The following is a 23,796-nucleotide window of genomic DNA, read 5'->3' as shown; positions in this document are numbered from 1 at the left end:
GCGATGCAAATATTTTTAAGGATTTGTATACTAATAATCTCTTCAACAGAGCTGTGGCTTGGTAGAATAAACCTTCACTTAGCTTTCCATCATAAAACTGCCTGGCTAGTGCGTGGTGTGTGTGTGTGTGTGTGTGTGTGTGTGTGTGTGTGTGTGTGTGTGTTGGGGGAGAGGGAGGAGCTTTGTGAGCCAAAGGCCAGTGCTGTGTGTACTTTCCTGTCCTCAGCTCCCCCGGCCAGTATCTCAGGGCTGCTGCTGTGGTGGCCTTTGGTGATCTGTTTCCAGTCCCATGTCTGATTCAAGGTGGTAGATGCTGTTTTAGATAGAGCTCCGCCCGTCCCTGTCAGATTGCACATGAGCCCAGTCTGTCCGCAGCTGTCTCCAGATCCTCTTCCTTCTGCTCTTTAAGGCTTGACTGAAGCACAGACCAAGTTAAACTCAGCATGGGTCAAAAGAAAAAAGAGGGTGTGTAGATTGAGCACAGGTATTCTTGCTCTCATGAAGTAAGCCCTTTTCATGCTGAATGATCTCCCCAGCCTTCAAGAAATGTTACCAGGTTAACACCATGATAACAACCACAGGGGCAGGAGTTGTCAAGTCTTTGCATTCTCCACCCCTTCCTCCTCCCCCTCCAAATCACTAAAGCTCAACATTAAGCTCTACCTGGTCCCAGCATGTCACTTTCCCATAAACTTGCTCTCTGCCTATTGACAAGGGCTGGAGTCAGGATACTTTTTGTCCTATTCATTGTGAGCCTTACGCTTTGGGTTGAACCATCTTTGCAGCCCGAGCTTTGCTACCTTTGAAAATGCACAGTGCCTTTTTGCTAATAATCCAAGGCCCTCTTCCTGCTGGCTGGGGCAGTGGGGACAACAGGTAGAGGCTTTTTGTGGAGTCTAACGTTGACTTTGTGGAGTAATTTTCTAAAAGCTAAATTGGTTTTAGGAGAGGATACACCAGCCTTGGAGATAGTCTCGGTTTTTTTAAAGTAAATTGAATTTGTTGGAAGAATGACAATCTGGGAAATCATATTTTATTAACTCACAACTCAGCCAATTCCTTCCTTCCTTCCTTCCTTCCTTCCTTCCTTCCTTCCTTCCTTCCTTCCTTCCTTCCTTCCTTCCTTTCTTCCTTCTTTCCTTCCTTCCTTCCTTCTTTCCTTTCTTCCCTCCCTCTCTCCCTCCCTCCTTCCTTCCTTTCTCTACACAGCTCTGGTTGTTCTGCAACTCACCATGTAAACCAGGCTGTCCTTGAACTCCTGTCTCTACCTCCTGAGTGCTGGGATTAAAGGGATGCACCACCATGCCCTACTGCTTGGCCAATATTGGAGTGAAAAAAAAAGTTCTAAATGGGAAAAAATTAACTTAAACTTAGTATGAGTATAATTTAAATGTATATAAAAACTGACCCTGTCAGCACTCTTCTAAACGTATGCTAGTTTGATTGTTTCCTTGCAAGAGTTTTGTGAGCATATGGATGGTTCCTGTCCTCTGGCTCCTGGACCAGCGGCTGCTGTCTGGGTGTTCTAGACTTAGAACTCCAGCCTTCTTTATCCAGGCTGGCCCCCGGTGCTCACCTTTCTCCATCCTGTCCTTGGTGGCTCCTCTTCAGCCTCGCCCCTGCGGCAGCCCTCACTCTCCTCAGCCCCACCCCTGCAGCTGTACCCAGGGGTGGCCCTGTCTGGCACCTGAGGCCTGTGCACCTTCATCCTGTTTCTGGGCTTCGATGTACTCGCTTAGGTTCTGACTTTCAGACTTTATCTGGGATACCTACCACAGTGAGGCAAGGACTTACCTTTGACTTGTTTTTTTTTTTCATGTTTATTCAGGCTGGATCAGGAGCTCTGAGGCTTGCGTTCATGGTTATAATTTAGCCATTTAACTGACCATGACTAAGATCTTTTTCTTATTTTTTTAATTCAAATTTTTTAAATTTTTAAATAATTTTATACATTCACTTGTACCCCAGCTATAGCCCACTCCCTCTTTCCCTCCCATTCCTCCCCTCCCTCCCTCATCTCCTTCCTGCCCCCTTCAGAGTCCACTGAGAGGGGGTGTCCTCCTCTCCTTCCGTCTGGCCCTAGCTTATCAGGTATCTTCAGGATGGTAGTAATGTCCTTATCTGTGGCCTAGCAAGGCTGCTCCTCCCTCAGGGGAGAGGGGAAGCTCATAAGTTCATGTCAGAAACAATTCCTGTCCCCCTTACTAGGGAACCCACTTGGATACTGAGCTACTATGGACTATGTCTGAGCAGGGGTTGTAGGTTATATCCTTGCATGGTCCGTGATTGGATAAACAGTCTCATAGAAGACCCCTGTGATCAGATATATTTGGACCTTGTGGGGCTCCCTGTCCCCTCTATGACTAAGATCTTTAGTCGAGTTTTTCCATGGGGTTCAGGGCTTCTGCTACTTTTTTTGTTTTTAATCACCAGTTTAAATTCTATCATCTACCTATATTATCTATCATCTATCTATCTATCTATCTATCTATCTATCTATCTATCTATCTATCTTCTATTATCTACCTATCTTCTATCTATCTATCTATCTATCTATCTATCTATCTATCTATCTATCTGTCTGTCTGTCTGTCTGTCTGTCTATCTATCTATCTATCTATCTATCTATCTATCTATCTATCTATCTAGGTCTGTTTGTTTACATGGAGAGGGGCTGGGTTGGGGTGTCAGGATGACTTGGAGTTGTGTCTCCTCCCACCAGGGTCCCAGGTATTAAACTCAGGTTGTCAAGCTTGTTGACGGGTGCCTTTGCTTGCTGAGCCATCTTGCTGGCGCAGGTTGGATCACCTGTGATTAAGTAGCTGTCTCAGTGTGACTGCTCTCATGAGTACAATTTGCTGTGCTGAGTCTTGACATCAGAGCTACAGGACTAGACCCCAACAGCAGGGGGATCTGGGTTCACAGATGCTTTCTTGCACATTGAGATCCAAGATCCCCATCTGAGTGTCAGAGAGTGTGGCCACAGCAAAGGAGGAGGGATATTTGAAAACATGTCTTTTCCTCGTGGTGCTGGCAGCAGATGTGCTCTTAGGGACAGGAAGGGCTGGGAGGTGGCCTGTTGGGACCTGCAGTGCCATATTTGGCTGAGGTGTATACAGAGAAGCAGTGAGGAGAAGAGGCCACCAGAATGGAGGAGACTGAGGATGAACTGAAGTCTCGGCTGGCAGAAGCTGAAGCAGTGGGTGTCTTGAGAAGCGACTGAGAAGTCATCAGTTCCCAGAGTTGATCAGAACTTTATAGAGTCATGCCTCAGACTGGCTGGCCTCCCTTCAGAACTCCTTTGTAAGTTTGGGGTCCCAAAGACACCCTCACTTCTGACCCACTGGCTGTAAATTCAAGACCTGTTTGGGTTCAGTAAGAACGTCTCACAGGACTCAGGGAAGAGCTGTACACTAAACCATGATTTTCTAGTAAGTGGATTCCAGTTGGAATCAGTCAAGGGGAGCATCTCAGTGCAGGGCCTGGCTGGGTCCCAAATGCACAGCTTTCTCATCCCATCCCATGCAGTCAGGATGCACCACTTTCTGGACAGCCAATTTCTGGCACGTTGGCATTTAATGATACCCAGAGTGTTGCCAACTGAGAAAGCCCATAAAAGCTTCATTGTGTCAAGGTTTCGTTCTGCAGGCGTGATTGAGAGGCGTGTGGGTCATGAGCTCTATCTCTTTAGACCCCCTAAGCCCCAGAGGCTGGGCTGACAGTGTTTGGCAAAGCTCACACCTGTCATGACAGGATCGGTCTTTCCGGAGCTGCCTCCATCTGTAGTCACCGTAGTATAAACTTTCCAGGGGACCGATGAGTCACCTTGTATAAACCATCAGGCCCAATGACCTGGGGAATTCCTGAGACACAGAAAAACTAGGGTCAGAGCCCGGCCAGAGTCTTCATTACACAAGTTCCTTCCCTTCTGCTCTTGACATCTATTTCTCTAGTCCCTTTGATCTGACCTTCCAAACCTTCTCTATCAACTCAGAGAGCATTCTAGAGGCAGGTTGGAAGCAGGTTTCCTGCTTCTGATCCAACCCTTACAACTGAAATAAAACATGCCCTTCTCTGTTCTCGGTACACAAAGCTCAATGACATCAAATCCTCATGTTCCCTTCACTCACTCGCTCGCTCGCTCACTGACTCCCTCCCTCGATTCCTTTCTCCCTTCCTTCCTCCTTCCCTCCCTCTCCACCCTTGAGCTTGGGAGCAAGAACCATGTCCCACCTTATGTGGGGGGATGTTTGATCATTTGGAGCACAGTCCAGAGCAGCCAGAGAGTCCAGGAGGGTGGCTCCGAGCCCCTAGCCAAAGGGCTGATGCTCCATGTCCTGGTGGAGGAAGGCACCTGGCTGTACCAGCAGGACTTCCAGCTCAGGCCCCACTGTCTGGAGCAGAACCTGCAGCGCCTCACACGTGAGCTGTATGGCCCTGGACAAACCAGTCTGTCTTCTGTGTGTCCTTTCTTCATGGACAAATAAAGAATGGTGTTCTAGCAAGGTTTCTGAGGCTGTCATGTCAAGTGGTAGTCCCAAACCACAGAGATTCTATACAGTTCTGGAGACCGAGTCTTCAGTCAAGGGATAGGTAGGTAGGCCTTGCTCCCTCTGGAGACCCGAAGGGAGATTTTTTCTTGACCGAGTGCTTGTAGCTCTTGGCAATGGTGACTGCTGGCTTGTGGCTGCATCTCTTCATTCTGTGGTCCGCACACCTACATGGCCTTCTCTCCTGTGTATGCAGCCGAGGCCTCCCTTGCCCACACCAGCATTTTTACTGTACCTGGTATGTTTGTGAATGCCACCTATGTTCTCCATGAATCCAAGAATGGAGGGGTTTGCTGAAGAGTGAAATCAGAGGCCACAGGGGTCCTGAAGGAGCTGGAATTGAAGCAGGGATTCAGTCAGGTGAAGAGAGCTACATACACTCACATTCATGGCTGGTGGGCATGCAAAGTCACTGCTTTGGAAGATAGTCTAGCGTTTTCCAGAGAAAGGAACACATTCTTACACGACACAGCAGGTGCTGTGGTGTTTTACCTGGATGGGTTTAAACCCTGCATATAGGAGCTTTAGTCATGATTGCCAGACTTAGAAGCAACCAGGATGCTTAGCTCTCGAACACATGCACAAGCTGCTGGATTCAGAGGAAGGAAATACCCAGAGGAAGGCAAAAGACCCAGAGTTATACGCTTTAAATCCATGCTGCTAACAGAACAAGCCAACTGGCAATGGCCGCATGCCACCGGAGTCTGACTCTGTGACATTCTGGGTACAGCAAAACAGAGATGAGTGAGTCCTCAGGTAGGGAGTAAAGGAGAGATGAAGAGTCCAAACACCAAGGGCTTTGGGGTTATGAAAGTGACCTTACAGTGGTCGATACACATCATCATACATCTGTCCAGCCCGGAGAACGTACAGTGTTCTGAAGTCCTCTGTGGAAGGCGGGACACAGACATGATGAAGCTGCCCTGCCGTCTGCAGCAATGGGCAGACCAGTGAGCAAGGCTGGGCCTGTATGGGGGCCGGCGCACATGGAAGGGCTCTCTTTTCTGCTGTGAACCCCAAACCACTCTTAAACGTAAAACTATCACTAAAAATTTTAACTTTAGGCAAAAGAAAGGTAGAAGTCTACTGGCTGGGGATAGAGCCAGGCGTATCAGGGCATGCTGTTGGCACAAGTAGGTAACCAGATTGGCTGTGAGGTGGGGATCTTGCTGTGACTGGAAAAGCCGGTTGGGACTACTGCAAATACACATGGCTTCAGTTAACCTAAATGCATACATGCTTATTTCCCATGCGGTGATATACTTGGGGCAATGTTGGGCCTGCAGTAGGGGTCAGACGACCAGACAAATGTGAATTACGTGTTTTCCTGCTTCTGATCCAACCCTTACAACTGAAATAAAACATGCCCTTCTCTGTTCTTGGTGCACAAAGCTCAATGACATCAAATCCTCATGTTCCCTTCACTCGCTCGCTCGCTCACTGACTCCCTCCCTCGATCCCTTTCTCCCTTCCTTCCTCCCTCCCTCCCTCTCCACCCTTGAGCTTGGGAGCAAGAACCATGTCCCACCTTATGTGGGGGGATGTTTGATCATTTGGAAGGGAGTGTTTGGTTCAGGCAGGCAGTGCTGGCCAGCGTCTGGGGTTGGTAGAGCATACCTGGCATCTCAGAGAGGAACTTGCACTGCGGCACGGTGGCGGTGGCCTCGGGTGGGAAGAGCCTCTGTTTGCTAGTTAGGAGGGACTTGTCTCTTGTTGAGTCCCAGCCATGTTGCCCCGGCCAACAGAATGGGATCGTAGGTGTAACCCTGCATCTTACTTCGCGACGTGCTTTTTGAAGATGCTGGGGACATTGTCTTTGCACAGTGCAGGTTCCTGGAGTTGTGATTTGGGAAGAGGTGATGATGAGGTAAGGGAGGTTGAGAAGCTATGAACAGCATGGACTCATTGATGGGAGGAAAGGGAAGCTGGGGGACTCAGATGAGCTGGGTAGGCCCTTGAAGGCCCTGGGCAGGATACATATCTCTACCCCATTCTTTCTGTCTTTCGTGGCCACCTTGAAGTGAGCATCTTTAGGTCTCACAAGCTTCTACCGTGACGTACTGCCTCAACACAGGCCAAAATCAAGTGAGCCAACCAAACATGTATGAGGACCTCTGACTAGCATGTGAGGATTCGTGGAAGCGGATGCAGAGGGAGTGCAGGGGCTGTGGAGGTCAGGTGTGTGTATGTGGGGAACCAGAGCTTGCTTATTTTAGCACACACCAGGCAGGAGGCCTCCTGTAAATGGGGAGACTTTGGGATTTGTTTCATTTGCTTGCTTTGAGACAGGGTAAATCCCAGGCTGGGCTTGAACTAGCAATGTCCAAGATGAATTTCCAACCCTTTGGCTCCTACCTCCCCTGTGCTGGGATTGCAGGCATGTCCCCCCGCCCCCCAGGAGTTGTTATGGGAGAGAAGGCAACGTGGAAGACGCCTCGTGTATGTGTTTAATGTGGTTTGAGTACGTGTCTAGTCCATGGAGGCCAAGTGATGACCCACCCTGGGATGGCACAGCCACATTTGCTGTCCCCACCACACTGGAATGAGAGGGATGGACCACAGAGCGAGGGAGTCAGGTGTGTAGGCCCTGCTCCTAGCCAGGCCACCGGAACATTGTGATGAGGGAGGCCCTGGCGAACTTGGCAGATTTTATTTGGTTATTCTGCTCTTATTGGGTGCTCATGAGACCAGAGCCAAGTAACTGGCAAGGCTGTGGAGAAGCCAATGCTGGTGGTTTGCCCCAGCTTTTCCCTGGCAACATTTTGTCACTGACCAGCTAGGAAGCAAACATCTGCCTATCCGCTCCTCGTTGCACGGTTCTCCTGAGAACCTCCTGCAGATTCCAGGCTGAGAACCCTTTTCGGTCCTGAAAAATCTTCAACATTCAGACTCATCTATTACCCATAATTGCTCCACTTCGTACCCAACGGATAACGGGTTTTGAAGTTGAAATAAATCAGGGCCGAGGCCTTGCAGAGTGTGCTCATTCTGTATGCCCAGGGGGATGTGAGTGGGATGTCCTTACGTGCTCAGTCTGGCCATCAGCTTAGAGTGACAGGTTTGTAGGTGTGGGATGTTGAATAGACAGTTGGGTGGCGCCAAGCGGTTTCTAAGGACTGGGCAACATGGGACCTCTGTTTACCAAGAGGAAGGAAGGGAGAAGACGCTGTGTGAAGGGGAAGGTTTCAAAGAAGAGAAAGCAGTTGTTTTGGGAATTAAAATTTTTTGAGTTCTTTATCAAATGCCCAGGAGGAGGTATGTGGAATGAGCAGTTGGTGGCATGAGTCAGAAGTGTGTCTGTGTCTGTCTCTGTGTCTGTCTCTCTCTCATTTAGGTCCATCCCAGGAAATTATACATGCAGCAGTGTTGAAACCTCAGTGAGACCAGTTTAGAGTAAAACAGTATTCTGAGAAGTTCTGTTTGCAGTGCCTTGTTAATAGAACCTTGTCTCTGTCCAAACAAGACGTGGTTTACCCACATTGGAAGAGGATTAGCTCTTCCTTTGCTGTGTTCCTGTGAAGACCTGCACCAGAGACTTTCGGTACTGCCGTTTCTTCAGTGGAGCCACTTCAGAGAGAGCCTGAAAGGGAACAGTAGGCTGAACACTTAATCATTCTACTTGTAGGGGCGTGGAGAACAAAGGAAGCGCCCTCAGACATTACCCCAGAAACACAGGAGCCGAGGAATCATGAGGAGCAAAGGCCAGGTGGTTGAATTAGGATTTAAGGATGCCAAAGGAGTCAGGATTTAGGGCAGTGTGAGTTTCCGTTACCATAACGAATGACTGGAGATAAGCAACACAAAGAGAAAAGGCCTTGGTTCAGATCACAGGTCTGGAGGTTCATTTCCTGACTGCTTGGTGCCTGAAGCTTTGGGTGTGTGGTGGCTCAGTACACATCCGCAGTAGAGAAGAGGAGAAAGAGAGGCCCTTGATTCATGGCTTCGAGGGGGAGAGAGAGTTAGGTTCCTGGCAATTCCTGCTGGGGCACACTCCTGATAACCCAGCTTCCTCCCAGTGGTTTGAAACTGGGGTTATGCTGTTAAAGGTATTTAAGATCCGAACGCTAGCTACAGATCATTGTCAGAGATGTGACTGATGGTTGTTTTTGTTTCTTGTCTGCTTCCTTGTTTCTAGATGGATAAGGTTCCAGATGGATGTATCAGCAATCTCTCGGTGCATGTATGAGTGTGTGTGTGTGTGTGTGTGTGTGTGTGTGTGTGTGTGTGCGCACACACGTTTGCATGTTTATATGCTGCAGCATGTATGTAAAGGCCACCTTTGTGGAATTAGTTCTCACTTCCAACCTTTCTGTGGATTCTGGGGATCAAACTCAGTTGTGAGTGTGTGCCTTTACTGTTGGAGCCATCTCTTTGGCCCAGAAACCTCTTTATGTATTTATTTTTGAGCAGGGTTCCATGGAGCCCAGACTGGCGTCATATTTATTACGTATCAAAGGATGTCCTTGAATTCCAGACATCTTGCCTCTCCTCCCAAATTCTGGGATTACAGGCACATGCTGCCACACTGGCCTCTGTCTCTGTGTTTCTGTCTTGCTCTCATATGTGAAACTAACTTTAGAAGACTTGGTGCACTCCATCACGTGGGCTGCAGGGAAAGTTTATCACCCTAGCTGTCTTCACTGCTCTTTCCCCTTTTCTAGCTCTGATCATTCCCTATTCACTTTGGTGCATATGGCATCAGGAAAAGACACAGCTCCCCGCCCCCCCCTCGCCAGAGCTGTGTGTGTGTGTGTGTGTGTGTGTGTGTGTGTGTGTGTGTGCTTATTTACAGGGAGGGCGAGCTTTTTGCTTTTCACTAGATTGTGACTGTTGGGTTTATTGGGCTTGGCTTCTAAAGGCAGTGTGAGATATTGAACTGGTTCACTAGAGAGAAACAGTATCGATTCAACAACTATCAAGTGTCCGCAGCCATTCCAACCCTCACACACTGACCCACGGATCAATAGCTAGCAAGTAGTGAAATAATATTTTAGTTTTATCATAGTTAGATGTAAAACAGGGAGGAGAGGGAAAGAGAAGTGGAAATGGCCTTCGGGTACTAAGGAGGAAAAGAGTGGGAGAAGGGAGAGGAGGATTTCTCAGCTCACAGGAGGTAGCTGTTTGTTTCTTCTGCCTGTGTGCCCTGTGAATATGAAGTTCATGGCCTGAATGTTTGAATCCGGATGATGGAGAGAGGATAATAAACTGTTTAGGACACTGAACTTCTGACTTGGCATTCTTTCCTTCTCCAGCACATTGAGAAAAGTTTTCAGAGTCTCTCAAATGTTTAGAAAAACAAAATAGCAGCAACACTAAATAAAACACGTATACCCTTCCATAAGCGCCTTTATGGCAGAGACCCTCATGCCATCTGGAAGTGATGCTGAGGGCGGTGATGATGGAGAAGAAGCTGCCACAGGCAGCTCTCGTCTGTCTCTGAGCTGATGTTGATGATGGAGAGGACGCTGTCACCAGGCAGCTCCTATCTGTCTCTGAGCTGATGGTGATGATGGAGAGGACGCTGTCACCAGGCAGCTCCCGCCTGTCTCTGAGCTGACAGCTTCTCATGCCGTGTTAGATTGCCCTCCCGGGAAAGGACACTCTAGGCCACTGCTCAGGATAATATGGCCGTCAACTTACAGAAGATTTCATCCGTTCAGAAGCTGTTGACTGTGCGTCTGTCCCACCAAGCACCGTGCTTGGCAGCAGAGGTCCTGAGTAGCGGGGGTAGTCACTGCTCTGGAGAAGTTAGTCAGTGTCAGGCAACGATGAAATGAGGCTGTGGCAAGAGACGGAAGAAGGTCGGGAGCACTGGGGTCAAGAATGGCTTATTTGTCAGTGGCCTGATAGTGCTGACTAAATTCCCGAAGGGATAAATTAGAATGAAGGCACCAGTTGACCTGGGTCGCCATGAAGAGCATTCTTGCTTACCTATAGAGACGTACGTATTTGGAGAAGTTGTCACCAGGAGCTCTGATAACCTTGCGTGTGCATACACAAATTAAGATGGTACTTGTAATATCTTAGGGATTAACGTAGCATAACCAGTTATTGTCTGTCAGAATGTCACCGTGTGGCATGTGGCCACATGTGATTTATTACACAGGTGGTCAGAGATGTTTCTTATCACAGTGTGCTTGATGGACACCAAAATAAACTGTATGTCTCAGCCAGGATTTTTGAGATTTGGGTAGTGAGAAAGCCCGGGGGAACCAGTTTGTGGCATCTTCTAAAGAAAATGGTGAGTCTGTTTTTAGTTCATATTTTTAAATTTAATATCACACCCTGTGATACAAATGCAGTCACCTGCTTGGTCTCATTGGACACAACTATCAATGTTGCTTTTCTGCTTCCTTCGTTTTCTTCAAGGGGGTTGGTTCTTGAGTTTGAACTCAGGGCCTGTGCATGATAATCAGTTGTTTGGCTAATTATCTATACTCCTTGGACCCTTTCATTACTATTATGTTTCTTCTCCGAGTGGGTTTTACCTGCTGATTGAAAACAAAACCCACCATAAACCGTATCAGCCAGATTAAGCCTAAACATGCTAATGAATTCCACTTAGAAGTACTGACTGGAAAATACCAGACCTTCTCCTGGAAGAAAGGGCTCGGGCGTGTGGGCGGCGTCTCAGACATGTCTGGGAGCCCACCTACATTGAGCCAGGGCAGGGGAGGTAACAAGTCTTCTGAAAACTTCTTGGGGAGGGTGACGAGAAAGAGGTGAGCTGATTGCCTCTTCTCCATGATCCCTCGGGATCTCTTGGGTGGATGAGGCAGGGGCATTGGAGCTTCTTGCAACTCCAGCTTTACATTCGAAGTCCTTGTAATGCATGCCATAGCCTTGGGGAACTCCCATAGACCCCAAAGGTCTGTGCCTTTGCAGTGACTGAGCGAGCTGTGTGGAAGTGACCTTGCTCCCTGGAGCTGCTGAGTACAGAAACCCCTGGGCAGCAGCCTCTCCAAGGGGAGAGCAAAGTCCCCTGTAAAACACACCATGATGACAGATGTGTGCTTGACTCAGTAATCTCCTCTATCAAGCTTTCTAGAAGGACCCACATTTAATTGCCCAAGGAGAGACAGAGACGTATGTGCCTTGCCTTTCTGAAGCTGTCTCACAAAGGCTGGCAGGTTGCTCCTGTGGGCAGGGCGGGGGAGGGCTGGACCCGTCGGTGTGGAAGTTACTGCGGCTGAGCTCCCTCGGAAGCACGTTTAGATCAGGATAGTGGCTGACCGTTGTCTTCTGGAGCTGTGTGTTTTTCAGAACCACAGCCCAGAGGATCCTTGTGGCATCTGCAGATGTCCTCCCATTTACCCAAGGCTGATAGAGAGAGACAGACAGAGAGCATGAGCTGCACAGCCGCCACACAGCCAGAAAGTAGCCCTGTCTAGATTCTAAGGCTGGAGTGTTTCCAGCCAGAGCACATTCAGACTTCTCACTAGAGAGTGCTTTTCAGGGCTCTGTCACCAGCCAGCTCCAGTGCTAAGGACCCGAGTTCAGAAGAACTGTAGAATAAAGGACCAAGCAGATTTCCATATCTGGTTAGGGATAAATTCTTCAACTGAGACCTCTTCTCAACTGTAGGCTGCGTCAAGGTGACAGTTAAAGCTGACTGGGCACCTGCTTCCCGTCAAATTTTCATGAATGAGTTTTTAGCTTCTCTTGGTGATTTTGTTTTCTCTTTTTTGGGGGAAACGGGTATACTGAGGATTGAACTTAGGGCCCAGTGTATACTAAGCAAGTACTCTACCAGTGAGCAGCACCCGTAGTGTCTGCTGGTGAATTCTGCTGCGTGTCACCTGGGCAAGAGCCGGCTGAGCAAGGTCTCCTGGATTCCTCTGCTATTTGGTGGTTATAGCTCACTGCCAACCTTATGCATTTGGATTCCCAAGTCCCCCAGCTTTGTCCAATGGGACCCCTCTGTCTGGCTTTTCTGTCCTTGGATCTGTCTTCATGATTCCTTGGCTTATTTTGTGGTTTCCTTATTTTGTGGTATAAGAAGATACTCACAGTCCATCTCGCCCTGTAATTTGCCCTTTCTTTAAGGAGCTCTTGTTTCTTCTAAGGGAGAATGGAATGAAGGAGTCAAGAGCTGGTCTCTTGATGTCAGAGTGCTCTCATTGACTGCCTCCAGGGTCTTCTGGTGTGAAGAACTAGAGCGTGTGTGCCCGTGTGTGTGTGTGTGTGTGTGTGTGTGTGTGCGTGCCCGTGTGTATGTGTGCGTGTGTGTTGTGAATAGCACAGGTTTATCCTTTCTCCGTCTTAGCATATGGAGGTTGACGAAATGCACTCAGGTGGGACTGTATTTGCACAACTGTGCAGTTCTGAATGTTTCCTCCCTTCAAATCTTTTAACAGGTGGCTCAACCCCTTGTTTAAAACTGGTCATAAGCGGAGACTGGAGGAAGATGACATGTTTTCAGTGCTCCCTGAAGATCGCTCAAAGCACCTTGGCGAGGAGCTGCAGGGGTAAGGAAGCGGAAAGCATTGCAGGGCGAAGCCAAGCGTGCGCATTCTGGTGTGAGCAGGCTTGGCCTCCTCCTGGGTCCCTTGCTTTGCCTCGGCCTTCTGGATCATCATTCTCCCAGCATTGCTTGCTCCCCTCAGGTTGTCTTGGCTTGTCTGACTGAGTGGCCCTGGGAAAGAAAAACCTCTGCTGATAGATGTGGGGAGAGCCTGCTCCTCAGGCACTTTTTCTGAGACCTGTCCCCAGCGTTATTTCCACTCAAGCAGGTCCCTGCCTTCTCTGGTATCACGGTTGCTGTCATCCAGCAAAGCTCGGCAGGACCTTGTTCCCTGAGGTGTACCCCCTGGAGGCCCGTTTTTCTGGTGCAACAGACTCTGCCTCACACATCTTTCTTGGTCCCTCGGGACAATTAGCCAGTGTTTTGCAGCATCCTCGGAATAACCCGGTTATAAACACTTAACCTGTCCTTCTGTCACCTCCCTGCTTTACTCAACGGCAGTGCTTACAGTTCCTGACTCAGCTCTCATCCTGCTGTAGGTACTGGGATAAAGAAGTTCTGCGAGCCAAGAAGGATGCTCGGAAGCCTTCCTTAACAAAGGCCATCATCAAGTGTTACTGGAAATCCTACCTGATTTTGGGAATCTTTACATTAATTGAGGTAAGTGTCTGCTATGCCCTGACAGCTGTCTCTGAGTTGTACCAGGAGGGGGCATGCTAGCTGTCAATCATGTCAAGTGGGTGGGACCAGTACCCGGAAGAGGCCAGTGGGGTTTGAAAGGGTGTTGAGCTAGGGAAAGCAGGACGACAAAGCCAGTTATTGTATGTCTTTGGAATGGGAGATGCTCACGTGACTGGAGCTGGAGGACATTCCCATTTCTGACTAGTTGAAATGCACTGTTTCAGCTCAACAGTTAAGAGCACTTTCTGCTCTTGCAGAGGTCTGGGGTTCAGTTCCCAGCACCCCATGGTGGCTCACAGCCCTTCCTGAGTCCAGCTCAGTGGGATACTACGTTATCTGCTGACTTCCGTGGGCTCCAGCACAGACACAGTGCACGCACATTACTCGCAGGTAACACACGTCCGAGCACGCAGAAAACAGATAGGTCTTAGCGGACGTTTAGAGCCCGGTGCCGTGGGAAGCTCGAGCGTCTCGCAGCACAGTGTGAATGCTGGCCTTCGATCACTTCTGTAAGCGCAGAATGGTCTTTGATCACTCTTGAGGAGACATGTCCTGTGTTTCAGAGGAAGTACATTTGGATCAGAGCCCAGAATAACTAGTGCCCAACAAGTAATTGTTCACTTCACTGTGCCAGATCTGATAAATGCTTTCCTGGGACGGCATTGTCAACTTTCCCTCTCAGGTAAACAAGACTTGGGGCCCGTGTGCCTGAGCTAGCTGTGGTGCCCCAGAGGCCAGAACTCACTGCGGCCCAGGAGCTCTCACCCTCTGCCAATGGCTGGGCCCTGACAGCTGGACCTGCGCTAGGCCATGGTCCACTCTTAAGCTTTCGTGCCTTCCATGCCATTCATCCTGGGCTTTTGTTTTTGTCGTGGAATAGATTGCTGACCTAAAATTGAGTTTTGGTAGCCTGGATTGCAGAGAGATACAACCAAAGATTGAAGGCCATGATAGTCTTCAGAGCCACCCATTAAGACAGACAGTCTTCTGCCTAGAAGACAGTGCCTGTGCGGGCCAGTGCCAGACAGTGCCTGCTGGAGGGGCTCCTGAAAATCTGGCTGTGTGGTTTGCCTCTTTGGTGGTGTCTTTAAGAGAAAAATATTATTTGTATCTTTATTTGTGTCTGTGTGTGCTTATGCCACATACATTGGGATGTCTGAGGAGGCCATACGAGGAGGTCTGATTCCTTAGAGCTGGAGTTACAAGGCAGGTGTGAGCCTCCTGACATGGGCACTGGGATCTGAACCGGGTGTTCTGGAAGAGCAGGAAATACTGTTAATCACTGTGCCATTGCTCCAGCCCCCTGGTACCTTATGGCTGCTTTAGGAATGCCGGAGGTCTCAGACGTGGTTGGACATCCTGTTCACAGAATGTTCTATAGAACGTTCTAATGCAGCTCTGCAGAGGGTGGGAATGTTTCTGCAGAGGGGTGGCTGCTGGTGCAGGTGGCTGCTGGCTGGGAGGTTGTCGAAGGTGCACTTGGTAGGGTGAGATGAGCCAGCCTAAGGCAGGAGAGCAGGCTGCCACTGGGCATGCTCTGTGCATGTCAGAGGTGTGGAGTTCTGCTCTGTGCCGTTGGAGAAAGGAGCGGGAGTGCTAGGTAATGGGAGCAGTTTGTTCCAGAGATTGCCCTTCTCTTGTCTACAGAGGTGCCGAGGCCCTTGTGCCAGACAGTGAGTGCTTGCTTTGAGAGGTAGTTCCCACTGCCTGGGGGCTGTGTGTAGCTTGGAGAAAGGCCACCTCACGCTGCCGGCCAGTGGGGGTGACCTGAGGGTGAGAGACGCACACCCTCAGGCTCCTCCAGCCTGGAGTTTGTTTTACTTGTGTTGTCACAGTGATGGCATTTTTTATGTGGCTGCCGTGAGTCTCAGTTTAAACTTAGAAACAGAGCAGGCAGCAGTTTCTGTAGTCTGCTCGTGTGCAGGTCCCTGGCCCAGTGCAGCTCTGCAGCCATGCCTGCTGGGAGCCAAGGGAGCGCTGGCTCTCCATATGTGCTTGGGACACACAGCAGGTGTGTGGTGTCATGTGACCCAGCGGCTTCACATAGGTGTGCCATCCCTTGGGGTGTCTGCTACCTGGTCCTGCTGTCTACCGCTGTAACCAGGTACTTCACATACTGAAAGCCACATGATTGAAGGGTGGTCTGGCTTTGACCCGAGCTTCTGGTTGTCCATAGTGCGAAAGGCTGCCCTCTCCTTCTGGAGGGAAGGGGGAAGGTGAAGCCTCAGATGTTGACCAGATGCCATTTCACAGTGAGCGTGAGTCTTGCTTAGTAGGATTTTTTTTTTTTTTTTTTTTTTTGAGGGGTGTACAGGGACAGAGGTACAGGGACAGAGGCTGGGTGAGCTCTGCTGGGTGAGCTCCGAACATCACGTTCACTCTTGTCCGGCTTTAGGAGTGCACACTGCTGGAGCTGGGAGGGGTCAGAAGGCAGGAAGGCCTACAGCATGACCTGCAGAAGGCCGGCCTCTCTTTTAGGAAGTTGCTTATTGGCAAGCCATGGCAGAAAAGTGGAGAATGGAGTGCCTGGTGAACGTGGAAGGCCTCCCCAGGAGCAGTGGTGGCAGAAGCAGCAGCAGGAATACCACTGTTCGGGATCAGCCGGGCTCCTACTCCGAAGCTGTAGTCTTTGGTATCGCTGGCAGTAGTACTCAGTGCCAGCACTGTGCTGGCTATGGTATTGCTAACAGTATTACTCAGCACTAGTACTGTGCTGGTTATGGTACCGCTAACAGTAGTACTCAGTGCCAGCACTGTGCTGGCTATGGTATTGCTATAAGTATTACTCAGTGCTAGTACTGTGCTGGTTATGGTATCGCTAACAGTAGTACTCAGTGCTAGTACTGTGCTGGCTAATTTTATGTTCACTTCACACAGCTGGTGTCATCTGGAAGGAGGGAACCTCAGTGAGAAGATGCCTCCTTAAGTTCTGGCTGTAGGGCATTTTCTTAATTAGTGATTGATGGGGGAGGACTCAGGCTATTGTGGGTGGAGCCATCCCTGGGCAGGTGGTCCTGGGTTCTCTAAGAAAGCAGGCCGAGCAAGCCATGAGGAGCAAGCCAGTGAGCAGCACCCTCCATGGCCTCAGCATCGGCTCCTGCCTCCCGGCTGCTGCCCTGATTTCTTTCAGCGATGGACTGCAGTGTGGAAACTCTTTCCTCCCCAAGCTGCTTTTGGTCTTTTATCACAGCAGCGGTCACTGCGCTGAGGACGGCAGTGGTCAGCAGTGGCAGCGGGGCACTTCCCAGTAGCGGCAGCAGTGACAGTGGCGGCAGTGTTAGTAGGACCCACATTCACTGCCAGTGCTGGTAGTTTACTAATAACTGAAGGGTCTTGAAAAATGCTACCTTCCGGGAATCATGTGTGAGTCCTTTATGCATGGATGCTACTTTTATCCCTTTTAGGACCTTGGTGAGCTGTGTGTGTGTATGTGTGTGTTCTTATTATCAGCAAGCCCCTGAGTAACGAGTTGCCATGTGCCCAGGGCCGCTCCAAACATAAATGACAACGCTGATTTCTGTTTCAGGCACTCTGAGATGAGGCCAAACCTAGACTGGGGCTGGTCTAGGGTCATGAACTTTGCCCTTGGCATCTTGAGTAGAGGTTGCTTGACTTTAGCTTAGGGATAATGGTGTCAAGATGGCCTTGGTGCAGTGCTGGCACATGAGTTTATCTGTTAGGACGTGGTCCGAAGTACAGTGTCTCCTGGGGCGGAAGGTCATGCAGTACTGGAAACCGGCTGTCAACTGGCGAGCCAGTGTGTCTCAGTGTGCCCAGTGTGCCCAGATGGGTCTGGAGTCCTGTGGAAAGCTGTTTGTCACCCACCCTGAGGTTGGGCTGCCTCACACACCAAGTTTAGCATCCTCTGCTACAGCAGCTGGTGGGTTTCGATGCCAACGGCAACAGGAGGAGCTTGCTGGCCTGTGCCGAGACTGAGAGGTCTGTTCTTTATTGAGCCAGGGTCACAGCGTCACAGGATCACAGTGTGTGCCATTTGCTGGGTCCTGGATCAGTGGGGCTACTGAGGCCAACTCTTTTTCTCTGGTAGCTGGCACACTGTGCTACTTGCTGGGTTGGCTCAGGGTAATGGGATTGGCAGCGTTGGAGCAGATGTGGCCAGGCTTTGCCTGTTAGGGCTTTTCCATTGCAGTTTAGATAACTTTCCTGCAGTTTATGCTCTAACGCTGGATATGGCGGCTTAATTCCCTTAATAACGATCAGTGTTGGAGGCTCACACTATCTGTCTCTGCTGTGATAGCTAGCTGACTGCAGCGCAGCGGAATCTGGGGAATGAAGAGTCATCTGTGTTCAGCTAAGAAACCTTTGGCTTCTTTAGTCTTTTGTTTGTTTGTTTTTACTCTGTCAGCAAAATGAAGCATGGGTTCCTATACAAATACTTTTCTTTCCAGAGCCTGGTGTATTGGCGCTGCTGATTTGGAGAAGTCAAAAATAGTTTCGTACGGGACAGCTAGTAAGGATCCATCCAAAATGTCCTGATGGGTGTGGTGGCAAATGTTACCTGAGAACATTTCAATCTGTACCTTTAACAGTTGAGCTTCCCTCTGTAGACTGATAGCACAGTTGCTCCACAAACACTTTAACTAAAGCTTTAATACCACCAATGTGTCCAGCAAGGGCCCATTTCCCTCTCTGGCTTTGTTAACTAACCTACATTGTATTGATTCGTTTGAGTACCACTATATTGCCAGCTAGGGCTCTGGGGCTCCAGTGTTCTTCCCCCTCAGTGCCTTAGATATTCGGGATTATTGGTACAGGCATCAGTGTACCTGGCATTCATTCATTCATTCATTCATTCATTCAGTCAGTCAGTCAATGTATGTATTCTTGTGACTAAGTCTGTAGGTGTATGTGTGAGTGTGGGTTTGTTTGTCCACCTAAGTACAGTGCCGATAGATGTCAGAAGGGGGCATAGAGAATTACACATGGTTGTGACCTCCCAACCTGGGTGCTGTAACTTGAACTCAGGCCCTCAGCAAGCTTGTTCAGCAGAGGTTCCTGAAGCCTGGGTTGGCCCGATGGCATTCCCCCTGCGTCACTGAACTTGTTCTCCTGGCACCAGAGTTGTAGATAAGGAAGGAGCTGATGCCTCCCCACTCTGCAGTATGACCTCATCTGCAGAATCATCACTCCAAGGGCCCAGCGTGCATGTGCTTGCTGTTTTCGTATGTGTGACCTTAACAGGGGCCGCTGCAAAGTGGTGGTATGGCAGTATTTTCTCACTTGATTTATTAGCTGAAATATTCTCATGATGGGTAAGTCTGCTCTGGACAGCCTTTTGTTTATCCTGGGGTACTGTATATATTTAAAAAAAAAAAAACAAGAGAATTTCTTACTTCTTTTCTTCTAAAACTAGTTTTCAAACAGCCAATGTCTCTTTAACCTTCTGTGCTGGGGCTGGTGAGCTGTGTGTGTTGGTCCAGAAAAGAGATTACTTCCAAAGAAGGCTGCTGCTCCTGTCCTCTGCTGCATTCCCACTCTCCTTTGGAGGTGATTGTATTTAGTTAAGTCCTTTTAAATATTATTTGTGTGTGTGTGTGTGTGTGTGTGTGTGTGTGTGTCTGTGTCTGTGTCTGTGTACGTGCACGCACGCGTGCGCGCGTGCGCGTATATAAAGGTCAAAGAACACTTTGGGAGTCAGTCCTCTCCTTCCACCATGACTTCAGGGATCAAATTCAGGTCATCGGGCTTGCCTTTTACCCATTGAGCCCCAGTGATGGCTTAAGGTCATTGAAAAACCAGCTCTGAATCATCTTTTCCTTTAGTGAGCAGTGCTTCCTGAATGTTAACATTTTCCTGCTGTTTGCTGAGCTAGAGTGCTTTGTAATGTGGTCTGGAAACTTGCGGGTTGGTTCTGGGTTCCTGTGTGTTCTCGCTGGATGTGCCCTGTACGGAAGCAATCCTCACTGAAACCAACTGTGGTCTTGCAGCTTCCACACGGCTGCTCCGACATCCCCTGTGACGGGAGCCACAGAGGTGGGGCATGGCAAACAGTGGTGGTGATGTTCTGGCACTGGTGTCTGTCTTCAGGACCCTCCTGAAGGAGGGAGCTCCGGCCCCACACATACTGTCAGTGAGTCTGAGTCCGTCCGTGATCAGAGGGCTCTGCACTCAGCGACGCTTACGCATCCTTTGTGGTCCCAATTCATGCATCTCGAGATCGCGGCTGAGGTGTAATCCCCGGATCCATCCGCTGGGTTCCTCAGGCTCTGGTCTTTAGCCACCTTGTTCCTGGCCCCCTCCTGCCTGGACTGCCCACTCCTCTCTCCCCCAGGCTGACACTTCCTGCTCTTGGGTTTCACTGCAGCGTGCATGACTTTCTTTGACATTTTGTCTGGTCTCCTGTGCCTTCCTCTCATCGCACAGATCGGGGACTGTGAAATTGGACAGGAAGAGTCTCCATCCTAAGGGAACATGAAAGCTGCCAGGCCCAGTGGGGACAGTGTCCCATCAAGCTCTGTACTAAGTGACTCTGCAAAGCAAAGTGGTGTGCCCGAGTGCCGAGTAATGCTTCACTGAAAACTCGCTACCTTCAAGGGCTCAGAGGTGGGCACGGGGGCCCTGACCACATGTGGCTCAGAGGAGTGAGTCCCAACACAAAACCACACACTTACTTAAAACTTTCATTTTTTTCTTCTTTTTAGATAGGGCTGGGAGGGTTAGGAAGCCGACCGTGTGGTTCTAACTGAACTTTGTAGATAACGGTGTGGACCAAAGGAGCCCAAAGGTTGGGGTCTTGAGGGATCACCTTGGACTGTAATAGTTCCATGAAGTTTCAGTTGAGAATTTTGCTGACAACACAGGGCAGGAAGCTTCTTTGGTAGGGCACTGAATGGTATCCAAGATGAAGGTAGGGCTTTCTTTGAGACAGCCTCTTCTGCGTAGATCACGCTCCTCCAGACCCTTGTCTTCCTGCCTCTTCCTCCAGATTCTGGGATTACAGGCACGTGTGCATACACACCCAGCTCTGTTTTCACCTTCTCCTTCCAGCTCCCGGAAAGCTTGATTCTATTCAGCTAGCAGCTTGGTAAGCACTTTAGTTGTCTCACTGTGTCTTCCTAGGGAGGGGTTGGGATTCGAAAGAACAGGTCGGTGGAACGAGGGTAAGGACTGGCCAGAACTAGGCTTGCTCATTTAGAGCCTGCTCACTTACGTGGATTGCTAGATGCCACATTCCAGCTGTGGCACACAGTTCCCTAGTGTCGACCTGCCTTTCTTTTGGTTACCTCCTTTCCCTGTATTCACCAAGTCTTCCGTTGTTCTGTCTGTCACTCTCACTCTCTGGGAGTCCCAGGCAGTCAGGACAGTGTGCAGCAGGCAGCAACAACTCCATGATTACGTCAGGCAAATTTGGAGTGGTGGGAGTTAACCTGGGCTCCTGGCGGAGGGCCCAGGTCAGTGTGCTGCCGACCTGGCTGTCCTGGCTTCTCCTAGGCCTAGGTCTCCTTGTGAACAGAGGGGCCTGGTCTTCTTGTGCTGATTCTCTGCACTTCTGGAAAGCTGTGCAGGGGTGGAAGTGGCAAGGAGCCTCTGAGTTCCTGGAGTCTGATGACCTTTGTTCGTGTGTGCGTGCATGCGTGTGCGTGTGCGTGTGCGTGTGCGTGTGCGTGTGTGTGTGTGCACAGACTGTGAGATTTAGTGTTGTGGCTCATGTGAGGGGCTGAGGCATCTCCTGTAAATGTGCTGACTGGCACTGGTTGCTTGGAAACCTTACTAACTTTGTTTCTGTTTTTCTCCTTCTCTTTCCCTGCCTCCATGGGTTAGGCTGCTTACACCATGTGGATAGAAAACAGCCATCAAAAGCACAATTGTTGGCTGTTTGCAGGTCTATCTTGCTTAAAAGGAAAAGCTGTTCAAATTTAATGTTTGAAAGATTTCCAAGCCTAGTTTTTTATCCGTGAGGAGGAGGAAATGCTGTGAGTCTGTGTATTTACTTTTGGTGACTTGGGTTTGAATTTTTTTTTTTTTTTTTTTTTTCCGTGAGGGAGGAAGTGGGTTGGGGGTGAGTGGCCTGTGAGTCAGGAAACTACCTGTGGTGTCCTGAGGGCTCAAGTTCTTCCATGCTGGGCAGAAAATGGCTTCCCCTTAGCTTCAGTAGGTAAGCCCCAGGACCTCTCACCTCATTGGTATAGGACGTTGATTTTTGCTTTAGAGAATAGATGGTTATTAATATTGATTTACAATCTAAGGCTGGTAGAACACCACTCATGCTGACTGCTTTTAGTCCGTCATTGTGCCAGGTGTAGTTTTTGAATCTGGGCTGCCCAAGCGGAGGTAGCAGTACCCTGGGCAGACCCTAGTGTCTAGGGGATAGAGACGTATTGCACTCGTCTCTCTGGGGACCTTACAGGTACTGCCCCTTCTCAGCACAGCCGGGGGAGGTCTGGGGTGCACTGACATTCAGAGCTTGTGCTTCGGAAGGTTGGAAGGGTCTCCTTTTTGTCTTGTGTTTGTGCATATCCCTTAGCTGAAGGTAGCTGGACCAGGAGGGGGAGGTGTCCTGAGCGTTTGTGCCTCTTGTGAATGGCTCATACCTTCACTTCCTGGTAGGCTGGGTGGGAAGCTGAGCGGCCATAGGAAACAGGGTGGATCAAGCGCTGGCCTGTCTGAATTTAAGGAAATCACTAGCCTGTTTCCTTTTTGGCCACTTTTTTTTTCCTTATTCACTTTTGGCCAGGATCTATTTGGCAGCCCGCTGGTTGTGCTTAAAGCTGATTCTGACATGCATTCAGCATCCTCTGCCTGGGCCAGTCACAGTGTGCGCTGTGACTGTGAGCTCGAGTTTAGGGTGGAATGCTTGTTTGCCGTGGTAGCCACGAGAGCGGCTTCGTTTCCCTCAGGTCAGGGATGAGTGGCAGATGGAAGGAAAGCTTGTGTTGAGAAGAGTTGGTGTGGTTCCATCCCTAATGAGAGCTTTTTTTCTTTCTTTCTTTCAGGAGAGCACCAGAGTGGTTCAGCCCATCTTCTTAGGGAAGATTATTGATTATTTTGAGAAGTATGATCCCGACGACTCTGCGGCTTTGCATGCAGCTTATGTCTACGCCGCGGTGCTGTCGGTGTGCACGCTCGTTCTGGCCATACTGCATCACTTGTACTTTTACCACGTGCAGTGTGCTGGCATGAGGCTGCGAGTCGCCATGTGCCACATGATTTACCGGAAGGTAAGCGACAGTGACCTGTTAAGCATGTGTCAGCCGAAGCCTCGGGAGCGTCGGGAAATGCTCCCGTAAGTTAGAACTGTGTCGATACACTGGGAGTTGTGGCACATGCCTGCACTCTCAGTGCAAGGAAGCAGGAGCAGGAAGTCAGAGGTTCAAGGCCCTCTCAGACCGCCTGATGTGACCCAACCATGAAAACAAACTGAGCTACACTGGGGGAGCTGGCTGTTTGGCTTGGGCTATAAAATTTATTGTTGCTATTCTTACTTACTCTGCACAGCTTCCCTGTGTAACCTAGCCGTCTCCTCTTGCTCTCAGATGTGGTTGCTTACAGGACCAGGCAGGCTGTTAGGTCTGTCGCAAAGTCTAGGTTAAAAAATAAACGCAGAAATGATTTTTCAGTGTTTTCATAGCTAAATCTCATAGCTGTATTCATGAAACACCTTTTGTTAGTCACTAAAATCTTCACCGACACCAAAGTTGTACCAAAAAGTGATCTTCAGGGAAGCAGGGTCTTCAGAACTAAACCTAGGAGGAAACGCTGTCTCTGAGAAAGCTGTCTAATTTATCTCAACACCTTGCAGGCTGTATCGCAGTTATATGCCTTGATATAAACAGATTTATTTTAAACTTAAAAAAAGTAGTTTTGGGGAAAACCTTAGCTTCCAGGTTGCTTGTTGTTCTGAGTTTTGAAATGTGTTGCATCTCTCCTCTCTCCTCCTGAAGTTTTAACGATGAGACCTGGTGTGATGCGCCTGGTTCAGCTGTGCAGGGGATCACTCTTGCTCGTCCTGATTGGAATAGTTACGCAGGACAGCATCAGAAAGCCATCCCTGCCAGAAGGACAGATGTCAGGGGCTGAAGACTCTATCTATCCATCATGCATCAGTCCGCCATGGTCTCTTTCTTCCCTGTTCTTACTTCA

General features: G+C 49.4%; 1 protein-coding gene across 1 annotated transcript in view; it reads left to right on the top strand.

Moving 5' to 3' along the window:
* The window catches only part of Abcc4 (ATP binding cassette subfamily C member 4), a 208,350-nt gene that overhangs the window by 24,581 nt on the left and 159,973 nt on the right, over positions 1-23,796 (top strand). Inside the window, exons 2-4 of the mRNA XM_055609807.1 lie at positions 12,908-13,018; positions 13,554-13,674; positions 22,650-22,874. Coding sequence (XP_055465782.1) covers positions 12,908-13,018; positions 13,554-13,674; positions 22,650-22,874 — 457 coding nt within the window. The remainder of the gene's footprint in view (positions 1-12,907; positions 13,019-13,553; positions 13,675-22,649; positions 22,875-23,796) is intronic.

This window comes from Psammomys obesus, unplaced genomic scaffold (genome assembly GCF_907164565.1).
Source record: "Psammomys obesus unplaced genomic scaffold, mPsaObe1.curated_primary_1811, whole genome shotgun sequence".
Classification (NCBI taxonomy): Eukaryota; Metazoa; Chordata; class Mammalia; order Rodentia; family Muridae; genus Psammomys; species Psammomys obesus.
This window is presented reverse-complemented; position numbering and strand designations above follow the sequence as displayed.